At 41.0% G+C, this 18,938-nt stretch overlaps 1 protein-coding gene and 1 pseudogene across 2 annotated transcripts in view; one reads left to right on the top strand and one right to left on the bottom strand.

Moving 5' to 3' along the window:
• Window positions 1–1,227: 1,227 nt before the first annotated feature.
• Window positions 1,228–6,885, bottom strand: LOC111659485 (substance-P receptor-like; annotated as a pseudogene). The gene is made up of 7 exons (XR_015437641.1): window positions 6,474–6,885; window positions 4,901–5,076; window positions 4,151–4,345; window positions 3,373–3,523; window positions 3,003–3,199; window positions 2,728–2,824; window positions 1,228–2,055 (listed from the first exon to the last, which is right to left on the bottom strand). The product of XR_015437641.1 is annotated as a substance-P receptor-like (transcript).
• Window positions 6,886–13,948: 7,063 nt separating this feature from the next.
• LOC111659483 (electrogenic sodium bicarbonate cotransporter 4-like) overlaps window positions 13,949–18,938 on the top strand; it is a 29,495-nt gene continuing 24,505 nt past the window's right edge. Inside the window, exons 1-3 of the mRNA XM_023412457.2 lie at window positions 13,949–14,097; window positions 17,290–17,354; window positions 18,047–18,265. Of these exons, the coding sequence (XP_023268225.1) occupies window positions 17,291–17,354; window positions 18,047–18,265 (283 nt within the window). The 5' untranslated portion in view covers window positions 13,949–14,097; window position 17,290. The remainder of the gene's footprint in view (window positions 14,098–17,289; window positions 17,355–18,046; window positions 18,266–18,938) is intronic.

The following is an 18,938-nucleotide window of genomic DNA, read 5'->3' as shown; positions in this document are numbered from 1 at the left end:
CCTCCCTCCCTCTGAAAGAGACTTTTTGTCCCTTTGTAGTCATTAGTCTTTGCGGTCTGTTTACATCTATCTTTACTTATTTCAAGTATCTCTGTGGTTGTTGTGTCTATTTTTACTCGGTGTGTATCTGTGGTTGTTTCATTCAGCCTTCCTGTTTGGTTTTCTCTGTAACAATAAACCCATTCAGTAATCCTCCCACACACAGACACTTTCCCTGGTTCTGTGTTGTCAGACGCAAGAACTGAATAATCACCTTTGATTAAATGATCATTTCTCCTCTTTTATTTCGGCAGATGAACGAGAGTCAAACTTTCACTCACTGTCAAACATACAACAATAAGAAAACACGTTCAGTCGAGGGAAGATGTGAAAACAAAAAAATAAACGCATAAAAAAGTTAAATAAATCATGTTCATTCATTAGTTCTGCTTCAGTGTTGTCGACATGTTTTCTGTCTGAGCTCTGCTGCCCCCAAGTGGCCGAAATACACTCAGTTCATGCAGGTTTAAACGACTTCATACAAACACTCAAAATTACAGTTTAATAACATTTTGTTTTAATTATCATAAAACTTCAAATGCTTTTAAATTTTTTTTAAAATTGATTTCTGCCCCCCCAGCACAAGATCATGACGTTTCATTTAATAAATCAAATTATACTGTGTATTGTTAACATATATGGTTGCATCATGTTATACCATATAAAAAAATCTCCATATAGATATTTTAAATAAATGTACAAATTTTACCATGAGTGTTTCATGTATGTTATAAACGTATATCTTCACATGTCCAGAGGATGTATACATGTCATATATTACATTTCCATACGGGCAGGTTCCTATTGATGCGAGTAAAGACACTTGAATCTGTTACAGCAGATGTCAATCAACACAACGCAGAACATTCCCATTTCCAGTGTGAACAGGAAGTTAAGTTCTTCCTCGTTGAAACGCAAACAGTCAATAGTACTAACCAATTTTTCTAGCGTCTGTTATTACACCGAACCAATAAATGACAGGAAGTCCTTTTACATCAAGACGTTTGGTCCCCACACGTTCAGTTTTTCTCACATAATGAGACAGAGCAGTTGAACAGGTAAAACCGTCCAGTAAACTTTATGTGGACATTCTTTGACCGGCTCTGTGCAGCTGTTGTCTGCGAGGCTGAAATAGCATCACTCCTCCCCAGTGACGAACCCCCCCCCCCCCCCCCCCCCCCACGAGTCCTTAGTCTGTAAACAGAGAGATGGGTGAAGCTGCTCATGTTTTCCTATCCTTTTCTTTCCTCCACCACTTCATGAGTCCTTCTATATGTGTCTTCCCTCTATATTTAGCTGACCTGTGACCTGGCTGCTGCAGAGTGAACCCTGCTCCACACATTGTCAAAACACGGAGCTAATCCTGTCCAACAGGTGCTACATCCCCCCTCCACACACACACACACACACACACACACACACACACACACACACACACACACACTAAGGCTGCCTCCCTATTTCCACACAACACAAACACAGCGTCACGATCTCAACTGGACGTGACACTGTCGCCAAGGGCCGCGCTTTCCAAAACCAGCCCCGAGAATGCTGGGAGGTCAAGTGTCGGCGCCGCGCTCATGCTGGACGATGGTACGTAGCAGCGCGAGGTCTGCCGCAGTGTTTCTGACGTCCACGTGTGTGCTGTCGAGCATCTCATGACTTCCTCTGGGTTTTGACGCACTTGACAAGGCGGTCAGAACAAAATACCTCGGCTAGCTGATGGACTTGATGTGTACAGGAGTGGAGATGTCTTTGCACCTCGCCACTGCCAGGTTTCCGCCACGTGTAGGCACTGTATTTCCACACCGCAGTATGACACTCCTGATGGTGTTCGGTCTACTGTGAGGAGGGCTCTCGGTAAACGTCTCAGAGCCTGAGCTGTTGGACGTCACCTCCGAGCGGGGCGGGATGTGAGGGGCAAAGGACGGCGGCTTTGCCCTCTTTTGCTCCATTACAGGATGGTGCGGCGGTGGAAACGACCGTCTCCACCCGACTGGCTTTGTACATGCTCGCCTGAAAATAGATGATAAGTTATAGATAGATTCACAAAACAATCCTTTGAGCATCCTTATTTTCTTATATACTTATTTATAGTTCATATTTTCACACGCATGAGGTGCACACAACGCTATCTCAGGTAGCACTGGCTAAGGTTGCAGGAGCGTGAACACCACTCAAATCCAATACACATCAGAACAGAGATGCTAACATTAGCTGCTACAGTGCTGCGTCAAGAGCACCCTCACAAAATGTAGTTAGTTAGCTACAAAATACTCCTTGGCTTTGGAAGCAACGCCACATTAGCATTAGTAGTTTGGCTAGTAAGCTAGTTAGCTGGGCATGCTAATGTTTGTAGACTTGACATTTGTAACTATGCTAATAACTAAGAATTCAGCCTTAGCCTACAAATAGCTGCAGCACCGCCACCTCCCCTACTTCTGCAACTACTTCCTAATTTTTTTTTTTGAGTTGAAAATGAATTCCTGGTGGAGCGTTACGTGATGAAATGGGAACTGTAGTCCTTCGTGTGCTGACAGAGTTTAACTGTGTTAAATTTCTTACAGCAGCTGTTGTAGTGAGGCTGGAATGTAAACCTCAGGAACTCGCTTCATTTGGTCTGAACGACTGATGAAAGAAGTGTTGAATGAGAGCTTGCACTGAGTCACAGACGCCGTTGGAACACACCTGTGTTTGCAGGTAACGTGGTGATTTGAGCTCCAGCTCCTCCTTGGCGACGGTGGGGACACACCAACAGAACGCCTGCTGGAAACCTGCTCTGAACCTGCAGAGTGGGAGACAAACATTTCATAACAGGGTGGATTAAACAAGCAGACGGGATTATAGACACAAATACAGATTACCTGCCACGTGAGCAAAACCGCCCACACGACTCCCAGACAACCACACAGGACAGGAAGCTGGCCGTTTCTGACAGGAAGCTACTCGAGCAGACTTCTCACCTGCTGTTGAGGCAGTAGTAGATGATGGGGTTGTACATGGTGGAGCTCATGGCCAGCCACATGACGGCCAGGTAGACCTGCTGGATGTAGCGCTGCTCGAACAGATCGGGGAAGAACTGGTGCAGCAGGAAGTAGATGTGATAGGGCAGCCAGCAGACAGCGAACGTACACACCACCACGATCATCATCTTCACCACCTGCCACAGGAAGTCACAGGGGCGCAGGGTGGGTTTAAAATAATCTGTTTATTTTTTGTTTTCATGCGGGGGATTAAAAAGCCATCAAATTACATGATAGTGTCTCGGTGACGGCGCTCGGCCGCCGAGGCTGAAACAGACGTGGTGGTAGTTTGTGTGTGTGTTTGCGTCACCTTGCGTTTGGCAATGAGCTGCTCTTTGTAATGTTCAGACGAGTCTCCGGGAATCTCGCTCGCCCAGAGGGTGATGCCCACAGTCGTGTATGCACATCCCATGATGCAAAGCGGCAGGAAGTAGATCAGCAGTGTCACACACACATAGTATCTACAGGATACATGAAAAATTAGGACAAATAATAAGTAAGAACTTTATTTTGCACCTTTTTCCAACCTTGACGGAGGTCTGGAAGGTGTGTGACTGAGGCAGCAGGGATGACGATAAGATGCTAATTTTGGAAGCAAATTTATCAAATGCCCTTTTTTCCTCTTTTAGCTCCACAGATATTTCCTGATGGACTCGACCAGACACGAGGACCCACCTCAGACAGATTCGTCACCTGGACAGGATCATTTCAGCTGCAGGGTCTATATTTTCTTTCTTCTAAATGCACCTCAGAGGGGAAGGATTATTGCTCTGGTTCAGACGTGGTGCAGCAGGAATCTTTGGGCTAACGTAATTAACCACAAGGGTGTGATGCTGCTGGGTATATGAAGTGGAATAAGCATGAAATAATAAGATTAGACCAGTTCTGACATTCTGGGCATCAAATAGTTGAAGTAACGACTCCCAAAATAACTGTATTTTTAAGGGTTTGACCCTCAGTGAGATGAACGAGCAGCCAGAACCAGACAGTACGCTGAAGCGTCGCCAGGTTCAGCTCCACGAGTAACTGAAAGGTGAGTTTATTTATAAAATCATGTCACTTGTCTGTGTGTTCAGGTTTACACTCACATCTTCTTGCAGTCCACACTGGTGTAGTCGGGCCAGTCGATGTAGCAGACCGTGCGTCCAGGCAGCAGGGCTGTGGACGAGTAGTAGTACTGAGGGAAGGCGAGAAGCAGAGCCAGCATCCAGATCACAGCGATCACCACACGGGTCTCTGTAGAAGACAACCTCTGCTGCAGCGGGTGGATGATAGCCATGTATCTACGAACACAAACAGCACTGTGTCCAGTAGTATATCACACTTTATATCATATTTAGATGTTAAACATGCAGCAAAGGGCCACAGGTTGGATTCAAACCTGAGCCGCAGCCGTGAGGAATAAGACTTTATGGTACGTGTCAGGTGAACTTAGCTAAATGAACTGTTAAAACATCTGCATGATTGCATCGTGTATGTTAACGTGCCGATGTTTTTATCTCCAGGTATCTCTGTGTAGGTTCAGCCTCACAGAGACTCTGCTCACGGCTGCAGACTCTTACTCTTGGTGAGAACTGTGAGGAGTGAAAACAGCCTTTATATTCAATAAGGTGTCGGCTACTGTTTATTACACCAGCAGTGTGAGGGATCCTCTATGGCGCCTACGTAGCCTTAAGCTACACACTCTCATTTAGATTTCAGTCCTGTGGTGGAGAGTCATAAAGATCTGTGTGTGTGGGACATCAGATGCTGCAGTTTAAAATGGATTTTATACACACACACACACACACACACACACACACACACACACACACACACACACACACACACACACACACCTGTCCAGGGCTATGGCCGTCATGGAGTAAATGCTGGCAAATATGGCGGCGATAGGGAAGAAGTTGTGGAAGCGGCAGTAAACCACACCAAAGTACCACTCGTTGTGAACGGCGTAGGCAAAGTTGATCACTGTGTTGAAAGCTGACATGGCGGCTTCAGCGAAGGCCAGGTTCACCTGCAGAAGAAGTTACAGAATGACTGAGTTAACGTTTAGTCCCAGTCAGTAGACCAGGAGTTAAACAGAACTATGTGTCAAACTCTGGATGCGTGATTTTCTCCCTGCAAACACATATTCAAATTTCCACTGAGCCGCTGCCTCCGCGCAGAGCTGCAGAGACAGGAGGCTTTTTCCTGCCACAACACATTTTGTGATCTTGCAACTGAAATTAAATTACACAACATGAATACCTCTCTCCGATAATGAGGATCAGTCCGACATCACACATTAAATCCACTTGTACCCCGAACAAACAGCAACAACCTAAAACATCTGATTGGTTGGGGTCAGACCAGAGGAAACTCAGGGCACAAACCTCCCTCCTCCCTCTCTGCTGTATGAATGCAGGAGAGCAGAGGCCTCGTCCTGACCGACAGTAAACACACAGTTCACCTCTGATGTACAGCAGAGGCCTTCACTGTATGTTTGAAATTAGTCATTGGATGAAGTGGATGATCAACGCAACACTCAACGCCTGTCACATGTGAGAGTTTGATGCTTTCTTCTGTCAAACATGACAGTAAACGAGACGTCACCTCAGGCTGCGGCTCTAAAATCATAAATTCATGGTATTTGCATCCGTTTATGCAAATAAGAAAATTCTGCTCTAACTATGCACAAATCTGGGTCAGATTTTCTGATATTTTATTTTATTTTATTTAATGATCAGGAAAACAACTGTTGTATGAACTGATACTGAAAATAATCGTTAAGTTAAATCCTGAGGTAAGTAGAGTCCATGTTAAAAACGATGCACTGATTTTCACAATTAGCCGATTAATCGACTAGTTGACTGAAATCTAATTGGCATTTTTGCTCATGATAAATCGATTATTTAAAAAAAAAAAATAGTTGCAGATCAAACATGCTTTGTCAAAACTAATCAAGACATTCGGATTACAGGTTTCTGATGTTTTATACACCAACTGGTCATTGATTAATGGAGAAAATAACCATAAGATTCATCAATAATGAAAATAATTGATATATCACCTGTGTTCTCCAAACTGATGACAATGTGTTTTTATTGTATGAGTCAAGAGAGTTTGAATGAATCTATTAATTCACAGAATATTTAATATTTTTTAATTAATTTCGTATTAAACCAGTCAGGCGATGGAATTGATCCTATTTGGTGTCCAAACACATAGAAAATGTATGTATCATCCTCTCTGTATAATCAGTTGTCATGGATACACCTGATATTTGTCTTATAGTAATCTTAGTAATCCATTTTAGAGGTGAGAAACATTGAATGTCATCCTTCAGTATTTCCTAGAGGCAACAGTTAAAAAAAAGTTTAATTTTTTATTATTATTATTGTCTATAACACACAGCAGACACACGGTGTTTACCAGAAAGTAGTTGGTGACGGTCCTCATGCGTTTATGCGCCAGAATAATCCAGATAACAACCACGTTACCGACCACAGACACCGCCACCATGCTGCAGTACGCCACAGCCCACAGTGTGATCTGCCACAGCGGCTGGACGAACTGGTTGAAGCCGTCGCTGCAGTTCACGGAGACGCCCGTCCCGTTACAGTCGGTGCCGTTGTAGAGAGGGTCCATCTTCTGGGCATCAGACCGGTTCCGTGAGCTGGATGTTAAAAAGAAAAAAAAAAAAAAAAAAAAAAAAAAAAAGGTAATATCCTGTTACTGGGAGTGATTTCTCTCTGGAGGGAAAAGAAGAAGAAGCCCGTGTGAAAATGTAGAAAAGAGCAGGTGGCGCACGTGTTGTGGTGGAAGCGTCTTTACGCACCGTGAAACCGCGCGCTCCGGAGGACATCCCCGCACCAAAGCGCACAACGCAGCTCAGCAACCATTGACGTTCTCCACCCCCTCCCTGCACTGTTCACTCCCCCGTCACACACACACACACACTCACACACACCCCTTCCCTGTTAACACACCAATCTGACTAGTCTTGGTGTTGTCTGGTCGATATCATCCATCCTGTAATTCAGCAGAACTTCTCTGGACCCCTGATGCGACCTCGGCAGGATTAGACCTCAGTCGCTCTGATGATATTGGCTTATATAATGTGATGGTTTGTAATGTCCAAACGGTATAAGAACAATTATAGTTATTATATTTATATTAATAGGTTTATAACACATAGTCTATAGATAATAAATAATAATTTATTAGTATTTTTGTCCACAATTCTATTCTATAAAAGATAAACAGCTATAATCATTAATATGAAATGTAAAGAATGTACTTATAATAATTATTTTCGATTTATTGTGTTAAACATATTATTTTATTAGCTATATTACTATTATTTTATTTTTTTCTGCAACTAATTCCATCTGATGATCAAGGCTGAAAGCTCTGCAAGAAACCTAATAAGTGGACATTGAGTTGAGAATTTCTTGTTCAGTTTGTGTTCGTGAGTTCTGAGACAGTTTTAGACCCTCATGTGATTTAAACATCAGTTAATAAGTGTTTTGTTACAGTCAAAAAAATTGCAGTTTATGAACTTTTTAACTTCTTTACTCAAGTTTATGGATTTTATGTTTTTCTGGACTTCCTGTTTGCTGGTTTACTCTCTCCTGCGTGTCCCATGATTAATACATCTATGGCGTCAGCCGAGCAATTCCTACAGAACTGAATGGGCGCCATTTTTTAGATCCGGCATCCAGGACAAAGCGGCAAAACTCGCCAGAATACCGGCTCTCTCGGCCCAGACTCGGCCCAGTCTTTCTCAACAGAGTCCTACAAATAACAGCGCAATAAAAGTACACTGGGGAACAAACAATAAAACAACAAACAAACAAACAAAACCGCTCACCTGTGACAATTGCGGAAGTTGGTTTAGCAGGAAGGGACGAGGAAGAAACAGAGTGGTAATGGGCAGAATACGCGCCATTTTTTATTTTATATACGGACGTCAAAAAGCAAGATGGCCGCGGTGAACCGGTAACTGGCTCTGAGAACAGTCCGCGACCATTAAGTTAAAAATACTCGGACCGGATCTCCTCCTCTTCATCAAGCCGGTTTCCAGCCTCAGCAAACGGTACCGGAGGTAAGTCCGCCAGCGTTTAATCTATCAGAGAGAGTATTTGATTGGGAAGATGGCTCACTTGCATGGTAAAAATGAATAACTTAAACATTGATTCTTGTTGTTTTGTTTGGGACGATGGTGACTCAGCACAAATGTGAGACAACGAATAAAATAACTGTTTTTTTGTTGTAGCTGAATCATTGAAAAGTTATATTATATTTGTTGAACAATATCACTGTTGAGTTAACACAAACACACTGTGACAGAGCAAACAAGTGCGTTAAACTAGGAGCTCAGATTTCCCACACAGTGTGTGACACTGAAGTTCGGCAGCTAGCTTGCCGGCTGGGCTCAGGTCCCTCTCCTGACAGCTAGCTTACCCGGCGCTAGCTTGGTTGCTCCCCGCCAGCAGGAGGCGAGCTCCATATGTGTCCGGACAGTTTCATGGAGTGGGTGAGTGGTGTACTAAAAATAGCAAAGCAATAATGTTGTTGTATTAAAGATGATAATCATGTAAAATTAGTTTTAAACACGCACTTGAGGGCTACATGCTAAACTGCTGAGGCTAAAGCTAACAGGGCTCAGCTGATGATTCATTCTTTAATAAATTAATGAATTGATCATTTAAAATGCTCCTCACCTTTTAATAACTACATTATAGCATGCTATGAATCGCTAATAAATGATGGATAACGTGTCCAGAAGTTATTAAATACAAAAGCTGGACACAAATTTTCCACCAGTCTTTTTTGTTTTTTGGAAATTGCTTCATGGATTTGTGTATTTTGATTTCATGCTTCAACATCCGATCCATTCTTGTTCAAATTATGTCAATTTAAATTCTAAATGGCCCAACATGCATCCAGAGCTCAAAACAGCAGCTCTGTTTGTCTTGTGAATTAAAAGCCCGATGAGATCGGGTCACACAGTCACTAGATTGTGAATGGCCCGGACAAATTGCATGTCAGCACACCAAAGTAATGGAAAAACGGATCTGTGGCACTGCACATAAATTGAGTGTATTTATCTCTCAGCACTTCCACAACTCGCTGTCTGTCTGCTGCATCTATTAGAGTCCACTGCAGGGAAAACAGGAATTCAATCTCATTTGTCACCTGCTCCCCTTACAGCTGCTGTACCGAACACCACAGAGAAGGTAGTGAAAGCTCATGTCTGAACAAGTGATGAGGAGAGGATGTGACACGAACAAAGAGAGAGGCCGAATTCACCAGAGAATGACAGGGAGCTTCCTCCATTCATTCGTTTCTCTGCCCGAACACCTGGTTTCATAGAGAACTCACATTAGAAAGTGAGAATTTGGTAAACAGGAACATGTCGGCACAGTGGGAAGTCTCCAGCAAATGGAAAAACAAAGTGAGAGGACAATTACTGCAGGAGGGAGGATGACAGATGAAATTTAATTATTTAGAGGAAAATTCAAAACAAAACATTTCTTAGATTTCATATCTGTCAGAGATGTCACTCTATTTATGATTTAGAATTATTAATTATCATGAATTTATAATACTACGAACAACATGCTGTTATACTTTATGAATGATCATAATTAAACAGGATTGTTATCAGTGTAATTAACTGTGAAACGATACAGCAGTGCAAATAATAAATATTCTGCTGAACAGCAACAATTCAAATGTACCTCATAACATTTCATTAAAACCTCCTGTATGAAGAGTTTATAAGCTGCAACTAATGGCTTTAGTAATTGTTAACAAACAGCCATTCATGTTTTATACGTCAATTATAAGCAATGATATGACAGAATCACTCTGGAAAGAGGAAAAAAGCTCCTGTAAATCGGACCAGGATCAATATATAGTGTAATAAAGTGATTGATCCTCTAATTTACTGACTCAGAAAGGTTAATTTAGTGTTAAATTACACTTAGAACAACTATTATGTTAATAATTTACAAAAAAACCCCAGTTGTCTTTGATTTATTCTCCTGTGTTTTTCACATTAATGATTCATGCAGCATTCCTCTGATCTGGTGACGCTATGGTGAAGGTTTGTTCAGGCACAAACACGACTTGGAACCTTTGTTGTCATGATTAAAGGAAACCTGATGTTGACTGTAGGTCAGGAAACAGGAAGTGAGTCTTAAGTCTGATGATTTGTTTTCTCATCAACCCACCTCGGTCTCCCCCACAGTTGGACTCTGCAGCTCCATAACAACAGGATACTTCCACCTTTGTTTCTGACGGACAACAGTCATGACGGCTGGAGGTCGTGGTCAAACATGTTCTTGGGGGGACGGTCTGGGAAGACGCCTCTAAAGGCCCAAACACCAAGGTGACACTTTCAAATGAATTGTTTTGTCTGACCAACTGTCCAAAAGTTTACTATCATGTGCCACAAAGAAAAGCATCAAATGGGATCAAGTGCGGACTCCTTATGAGCCAGCGGGCAGCATTACTGATCCAAACTCCAGATCAATAACTCTTATGGAATAAGCTGCCAGACGATCTGATTGAATTCTATAAAATTAGTTTGTAATTTAAAAATGTATTTTTATAGATGTGTTTTTTGTGTGATATCTTCTTTTATTGTTTTATATCTTTGAGCACTCATGGTTGGATTTTTCAGATGACATGCACAGAGGCGTCTTCAGCTGCAGACTCTCTCAGACTCCTTTGCTGTCAGAGAGGTTACACTCCCTTTGCCAGGAGCCAGTCTTTGACGCTAAAGTCCCAAGGTCAGCAGTCATGGTTTTTTACTGTTATGTAGCTGTGAGTGTATAAATAAAAAAAGACTAAAAAAAACTCTGAACAACAGACACAACATCACCACTTCATTTCACCATTTACATGAATTCTCAAATACTTTTTCCTCAGAGCCTCCTCTCTTCTGATTGGCTCACCGACCTGTTGTTACTAGAGCAGCAGAGAGAAACCTGAGAGAGGAGATGTAAAACTACACTGAGATGGTTTTTATATCTTATGGATCAACACTTCAAATAAAACAAATACACGGCCTTTAATCTTTATTTATACATCCACATAATACTGTTGAGATTAAAATGGCACCACTGTTGTTTTTATAGACTGATGTTTCTACTATATTTACAATATAGACTGAAGAGCTGATGATAAAACTATTGAGCAGCTGCACTGTGCTGTGGTTCAGAGACGCCTATGAAAAGAAATACCCTCAGCACACATGTTAAAATTAGACTGGAATAATTATCTGGCTTTGATTAAAAATAAAAAACACAACAACAACTTTAAAAATAGTCCTCAAATCCTCTTAGAACAAGTATCGTTCCAGCACAATGTTTGTTTTATGGTGTCATCATTTTAAAAAATATCATTGTGTGCAGAGTGTGTCGCAGCAGCAGCAAGAAGAAGAGAAAACCACATGAAAACAGCTTCCTCTGCCCTGAGGTCTGGATCCTCACCAAGGCACCGCATGTAGCATCAGATAGAAAAAAACTGTGTGTGTGTGTTAGAGAGAGACTGACACGGTCAAATTCGATTACTCAGAATAATCTTCAAACAAAGAATGAAGCTTCATCCATCTGATGTGAGAACAGGCTGATTAATTTAGCAGCGCAGCAGAAATTAATACCGCGTGTTGCTACGAGTGAAAGAGCCGCGGCTGAAGAGACGATAAGTGAACGAGACACTGAGGTGATGAGCAGAAACACTGGAGGGAGGGAAAGTGGAGCAAGTCGGGAGGAGCCAGGAATTACATTCCTGAATGAATTCATTAAATACGAATGAGCACACACAGAAATCTGGAATTAAATATCAGAAGAAAATGATTCTTCACAAGCCGAGAGTCCATTCACAAAAACGTTAGCTTTACAGCATGTATCTCCTGCAGCGGTGGAAGTACTCAGCTCTATTTCTGCAGTAAAAGTACTTTGTTCTCCTGTGACTTTTTTATTATATATGACATTATTAGATTAATGACTCTGGTGCATCGATGCTTCAACAGCATTTTACTGTTGTAGCTGCTGCAGGTGGAGCCGCTTTAACCACGTCATATACAGTTAGGTAGTTTAGTCTTAGCAACTGATGGTCGCCTTGTGACACAGACAAACTTCATGTTGTGAATATTTGAGTGAGCAATAAGACAAATAATCAAAGATGAGCTCAAATATAACTCCAAGGTGTTGAAACGTGTCTGTATACTGGAATAAATGGACGTGACCTCAGGTTACATTCTGTGCTTTCAGGTTTTTATGGTCGAACTCTGAGATGATGAAAACCACCAGGAGACGTCGTGGATCTGGATGCACCGGATTCTCCACCTGGATTCCAGGTAAGATTAAACGAAACATAAAGAGCCCCTCACTGAAATAATGTAGTTGACTGGGTGAGTTTTAACTTAATGACTTAACTTGGACTGAACTTGAATGTCAACAAGAAAAATACAAACCTCAACTGAAGAGAAACTAGAACTAGGAAAAATATATTGACCTCAGAAATCAAAAAGTGGACACTTTTATCAATATGTTAATCAATGAGGTCTTATGTATGAAATATGTACAGCAATGTGCAGAAGTTTTAGGCATTAAAAGTAAAGTGAGGATGCTTTCAGAAATAAAGCCATGAGTAGTTAAATTAATTGATCAGTTAACTTCATATAACTTCTGCACAATATGTATAACATCTGATTAATTTCCTAGTTACAGCTGCTCACAAGCTGCTTCAGTCTTCACACAGATCTTCTTCATCTTTACACAACAGATCACAAATAACTGATTCATGGATCAGATTTACTGTATAAGAGGATCATCACCCTCCATTCATCTGGAGACAGAAAGCAGGTTTTCAGAGCCATCTAGTGGCGACACCGTCCGCTGGCGTTAGAGAGAGTCAGACACAGGGCAGTGGTCATGTGGCTGCCTGCTCATTTATTAGCACGGCCCCATCATGTGGCTCGTAGCATTCAGTAGATGTTAAACAGATAAATCTGCTTCTGTTCAACATTCCAATAAAATCAATAATGAACGTCTCCTACTTACAGATTATATCTGTGTATCACAGTCTGATAAACCTGAAACATCAATGAGCCGCACTGTTGGTTCCTTCAGCACTTTCCTTATTATACGATTTATTTTGACTTTATTTGGACTGATTTGCTGTTTTTCTTTGTTTTATTATTATTGTTGCAAACTGAATATTTTTGAGTTTTAGACTCTTAATAATAAAACAAGACATTTGAAAATAAAAAAATCACTTTGGACTCCGAGATTACAAATAATTATTTTCCCCAATTTTTGATGCATAAAGGAACCAGACAGTGAAGAGATTAATTAAAACTATCATTAGTTGCAGCCCAAATATATTGTTATTTATTCATTTGTTTATTTGGTAGGGACGATACATGTTAATGAACACAATGCTAATTTACATCCATTCTCCCTGGACAGGTAATAAAATGAAAAACACTAAAGTCACAATTAACTACTACAAATATAAAATACACTAAATAAAAATGACAAATACATTTTGCTGCATACGGAGTTAAAAATGTATTTGAGATCATCTGATCTGTGCAGTAACTGAAACTGAAGCTGTAGAATAAATATGTTTTATAAAGAACCTGAAAACTGCCTCAGTGGTTTTCTGAAAACACAAAACTGAGGAAGATGAATGGATGAATGGATGAATGGATGCTTCCTGAATGGAGTGATTGCGCTCTACATACACCCAACCCCCCAAAACGCTTGCCAACACACACACACACACACACACACACACACTCTCACAGACTCTGTAGAGACATCCAATACTCAATACTCAGATTGTGTGTCCAGTCATTGAGAGCGGCTTGTTGGTGTTTCGTTGCAGCATTTTGCTCTGTAGATAATTCACACAACGATATTGAAATTAGTTTCATTCTGACTATTTTCTGTTTGTTATCTTTCGTCACTTTGACATCATAAAATCCTCGGTATCTTCCTGACGTCTGTCTTCTCAGCTTCGTCCGTCACACCAGGTAACACTTTTACTTTTCACTTGGCATTTTGACATGATTCTCTCGTGTTCGATGCTGTTGGTTTGAATCTGTGAAGAAGGTTTGTCAGGTTTTTATCTGGTTTACTGACGCTGTCATGTATGACCGTGTACTTTCCCCTCACATGAAGTGTTGTGCTTATTTTTTACCGCCGCATTGATTTGAATACAAAATAAATACCAGTAGAGGCTGAAGGTGTCACGATGCTCAGAGCTGAAATGTAGATTTATATTTGAACTTTATAAAGACTTGGGAGGTCGTCTGAGGTCGGCTTACTTGAGATTTTGCATCTTAATTAAAGGAAACTCAAAGATGAGTTTGTGTTGGGAACAACTGAAATGAATTGCGGTTTTTGAGACTGTAGTTTTTCAGCATTTGTTGCTCCATGCGACTGTGTGTGTTTGCGGTTCCTGCATATATTTTTTTTATTTGATTGTTTCAGTTTGTCATAAGAAACTCTCAACCTTTGAAACGGGCTCATAATCACTTTATTAGGAAAAGCAGGATTTTAAGACTTGGCTGAAATTTGTTAAATGTTTATTTAATTTAATCTCGCTTTCGTCGAATGTTGCCTCTGTCTTTATGTTCTTGGCTTTTCTGTGTGAGTGTCGACTCTGAGCTGCTCATCACCAACAATTAAAATCATGTCGGATGTTGCCGTGAGTGTCCAGCTCTTCCTGAGGGGCTGAACTACTTGTTCTCCTTCCTTGGTGAGCAGGTTTGCTGTGTTTGGACTCAGCCTGAGAAAACATCTGGTGATATAAGACACTTGGCCTCCGTGTGTCCTGAAGACGAGGGGTCTGAAACAGAAAGCATCTGCTAAACTAATGTAATCCAATACTGTGTATGATAAACATGTATAAGAATAAGGTCGTTCATGCGACGACATTGTACCAAAATATGTCAGACTGAAGATCAATGATCGGCAGTTTCATCATTTGATCAGTGGCTGTATGTTGTAAAAACATGAGGAGTTAATAGATGTCATTTCTAGGGCAGAGAGTCGATCTGACAGTTGGTAAAAAACTCTTTAAACAAAAGCTTCAACTTCTCAACTTCCTCGAAAAACATGTTTTTGACCAGGACAGAACATCACCTCCTGAAACCTTCTCCGACATTATTCACCGGTTTGTCACGAAAAGTTCACTACGACATTATGCTAATGTTGCTTCTCATTACTCCATCTGCGTGTGAGTGTGTGTGTGTGTGTGTGTGTGTGTGTGTGTGTGCATGACTGCACTCATGTGACTGTCCTTCACAGTCAGTGATCAGGCTTCAGGGACTAGTTAGCTATCAGAAATGACATCTATTGATCAGCCCAGAAAACACCCCCAAATCAGCTTTAGAACGAGAGACCTACGTCACGAGCGCAGAGGAACACTCAGTGATCAGTTCGCCGTGTACAGATCACATTTACAGGAACATGTCTGGGCGGCGCTGAAGCGGGGAACGGAGGGAAAGTTGTAAATTACAGCAGTAAACTGAAATCACATTAATTCATCCTGAACTCCTCCCTGAGGGAACTTTCTATTGTGATCAACTCCTACAGAATAATAACACTTTCTGATAAAGGGAGGTAACTAATGGCTTTATTAGTGGTTAATAAATCATTGACTAATTCTTTAATTAATCAGTTCCACTGGAAAACACTGAAAGCTTTCCCCACTTTCTTAAAAATGTGAGTTAATTGAATTAATCAAATCAAATTCATCTTGTGATCTGTGAAAATATGAGTTCACTGAACTTGAGAAAACAAGTCTATATTCAGCCGTATGCTGCGTTCATGACACGTCGGAAAGTAGAAATAATTTGAACATATAAACAGGTTTTGGACTTTCTGCTTTTTAAAAGTTATTTACTATTGTGTGTAATATATTTTTACTTTCTTAATATATTAGTGAAGATGCCAGTGTGATGACTGTCGGGTCATTCAGTTCGGCTGCACTGAAACATCAACATCACACAGGCCACAAACAGAATCACATTCACCTCAGACAGTTTCCTCCTGCTCAGCCGCGACAAGCAGCTGCAGTGACTTGTTCATGTGTTCGAACAAAGTGCGTCACTGCGGGCGTCCATCTTGTTTTCCATGTTGATCGTGTGAACGCACATGTTTTGAAACGCGTAAGATCTCACTCAGAAGTTTCCAAGTTTACCGTCGCCTTGAACGCAGCATCATATGTGTTAAAAGAAACACAGTAAATTTCAAGTCACTGTATCTTGTCTTGAAACTGCACGAAAGAACAGTTTAACCCGGTTTAACCCTCACATGGTGCATGCTGGGAAGTCCCCTAGTATGATAGTCATGTTTCACATTTTCATTCAAATTGTAGTTTGGAGTCACACTCTCACTTCACGTGAGAGAAAGTCGTCATCAAAAGATCTGAAATGGTCTGAAAATGAAAACTCTACGTTTTAAACTGAATTAATTTGCAATGAATAAAATGTCATGTATTAACATTAAGTTCATGATAAAACAACAGTTGATTTCTTTGGTTGATTTGGAGATTATACAGTTATAATTATGGGTTATCTGTTAAATAAATACTCAACAAGTTAAATATTTCTAACAAGTCATATAAAAATGTTAGTAAATGATTTATTAACCATTAGTTAGAACTTATAAACAGCCAGAGGGATTTTTCACAACCTGTGCTCTGTAAAGCATTAGTAAATGCCTTATTAACCATTAACAAAGCCGTAAGTTACAACTCTTAAACCCTGTTAATAATAAGTTGTATATGTTTATCTGATGTGTCTGTAACCACAAAAATGGCCTCTTGCCTTCGTCAAGGTTTCAGCAGGTCTGAGCTGCTTGCTTTGGTTTCCATGGTTTGAGCTGCAGCCCGGTCCTGAGGGGCTGCTGGGGTTTTCCATTGAGTTTTCCTCTGGTCATCCTTCGATCTGTTGAGGTTGCAGTGATGGCACATGTGTCGCCATGTGGGCCGGCAGCTCACATGGTACAGTCCCTCAGGCCGGGAGGATTCCCTGATCAGAGAGATCTCCACGGCCGGAGAACTCTGTGTATGTTCCATGTGATAGATGATGGTTTGTTTAGAGAGAGGAAGAGTGGCGACCGTCTCGTCTTCTCTTTCTTCTCTTCCGTCACTTTCCCCCTGCGTCCATACTCTCCCAGTAAACTTCCTCCTCCTCATTTCCGCTCGTCTGTTTCAGGATGGATCATCATGACTGGCAGAGAGGGAGAAGTAGAGGTCACCGACACTACGATGATGATGATGGTGAGGAAACAGCTGGATCGCCGACTGAGCAAAGTGATCAGCTGTAGCTTTTATTGGGAAATTCAGACGTGCACAACCAAAGCAAAACATCGACTGACATGAAAACAATAAACCTGCATTAACTGGCATTTCCTTTTGGCAACAAAACTGATTCATTAACCTAAGAAATTGATGTGGAAAATCTGTTGGCAAACAAACGGAATTACATCTAAATCAATATTAAATAAATAAATAAATACAGCTATGAAATAAATCCCCAAATAAATAAAGTAGGTAATAGATGTAGAAATATATAAATAAATATAAATATTAATATATAAATGAATAAATAAATGCCTATACATACAAATAAATAAAAAAAATAGATACACAAATAAATAAGATTTTATTTTTAAAATTACATTTTAATTTACTTTATTATTTACTTACTTTTATTCTGTAATTCCACATTTATTTATTCCTGAAGACTTTTATTTCACAATGGCATATTTTATTTTCCAGCTCTTTTTATTTCCATCTTTTATATTCAAATGGGGGGGCGGGGTTATGGTGTTGATATAATAATATTTTTAGTGCAGCTTACATTTCTTCCAAATGGTATTTATAGGAATAAATTAAATTGTGTGTGTGTGTGTGTGTGTGTGTCACTGTATTGATCCCACTCTTACATGTTCTCTCTCTCTCTCTCTCAGAGGCGCAGCCGGTCTACATCGGTGTTCCAGTTTCCCACAGACGGAAAAGGCGCAGACATCACTCTTACGCCAGTGACGCCGAGCACAGCGCGCGACACGCTCACTACGACCACCACACGCACCGCGACCACTCGCACCGGGAGTATTACCACGACAGAGAGGAGCACTATGACGAGGAGGAGGGGGGCGCAGAGCGTCAGGACCACGCTGACCCCTCAGGTTAGAAACTCTCAGTCTCATGACGTCACTGTCTGTATTCGTTCGTCTAAAGCGAAGCACTGGGGTTTGAGCATCTTGACCTAAATATAATACAATAACTAATGTCCCTAAAAGTGAAACATAAAGTAACGAAAGAGCAAAACTTGTGAAATTATAAAACACGAGGAAACACAAACACAAATAGCCTCTAAATAAATGAGTTTCCCATCAGCTGTAATAAGATGGTGAACATGGAGTCTCTCAGTCAAGCATCAGCACGTTCACGTCGTCATGGTGATGTTAGCCTTTAGCTGCTGCTAGCTTTGCTTTTTTTTTTTTTTTTTTTTTTTGCAGTTTTATTAACCAAATAAATTTTCAATTAAAGTGAAAAAATATAAATAGAAGACACCAAACTGAAGTGGAGCTTTGACAGCGCGGCTGAATGTAGTGAGAGGCATCAGGACCAGGTCCGGACCTGTGGGTCGATCAGCCACAGGTCCGGCCTGCATGACGAGTGTGTGATGAGGTATGTGATGAATATTTTTCAGCATGGTCCTCGTTCCCAGGGGGCCATGAAGTCTGAAGTCTGTAAGCTGATTAGAGCTGAGGAACTCCAAGCTGTGTGTGCATGTGTGTGTGTGTGTGTGCGCGTGTGTTTGCGTGTTATCGGGGGGGGGGGGGGGGGGGGGTGTTT

The sequence above is a fragment of the Seriola lalandi genome, unplaced genomic scaffold, assembly GCF_002814215.2.
Source record: "Seriola lalandi dorsalis isolate HSWRI2012SDOR001 ecotype SW California unplaced genomic scaffold, Sedor1 jcf7180002054480, whole genome shotgun sequence".
NCBI lineage: Eukaryota > Metazoa > Chordata > Actinopteri > Carangiformes > Carangidae > Seriola > Seriola lalandi.
This window is presented reverse-complemented; position numbering and strand designations above follow the sequence as displayed.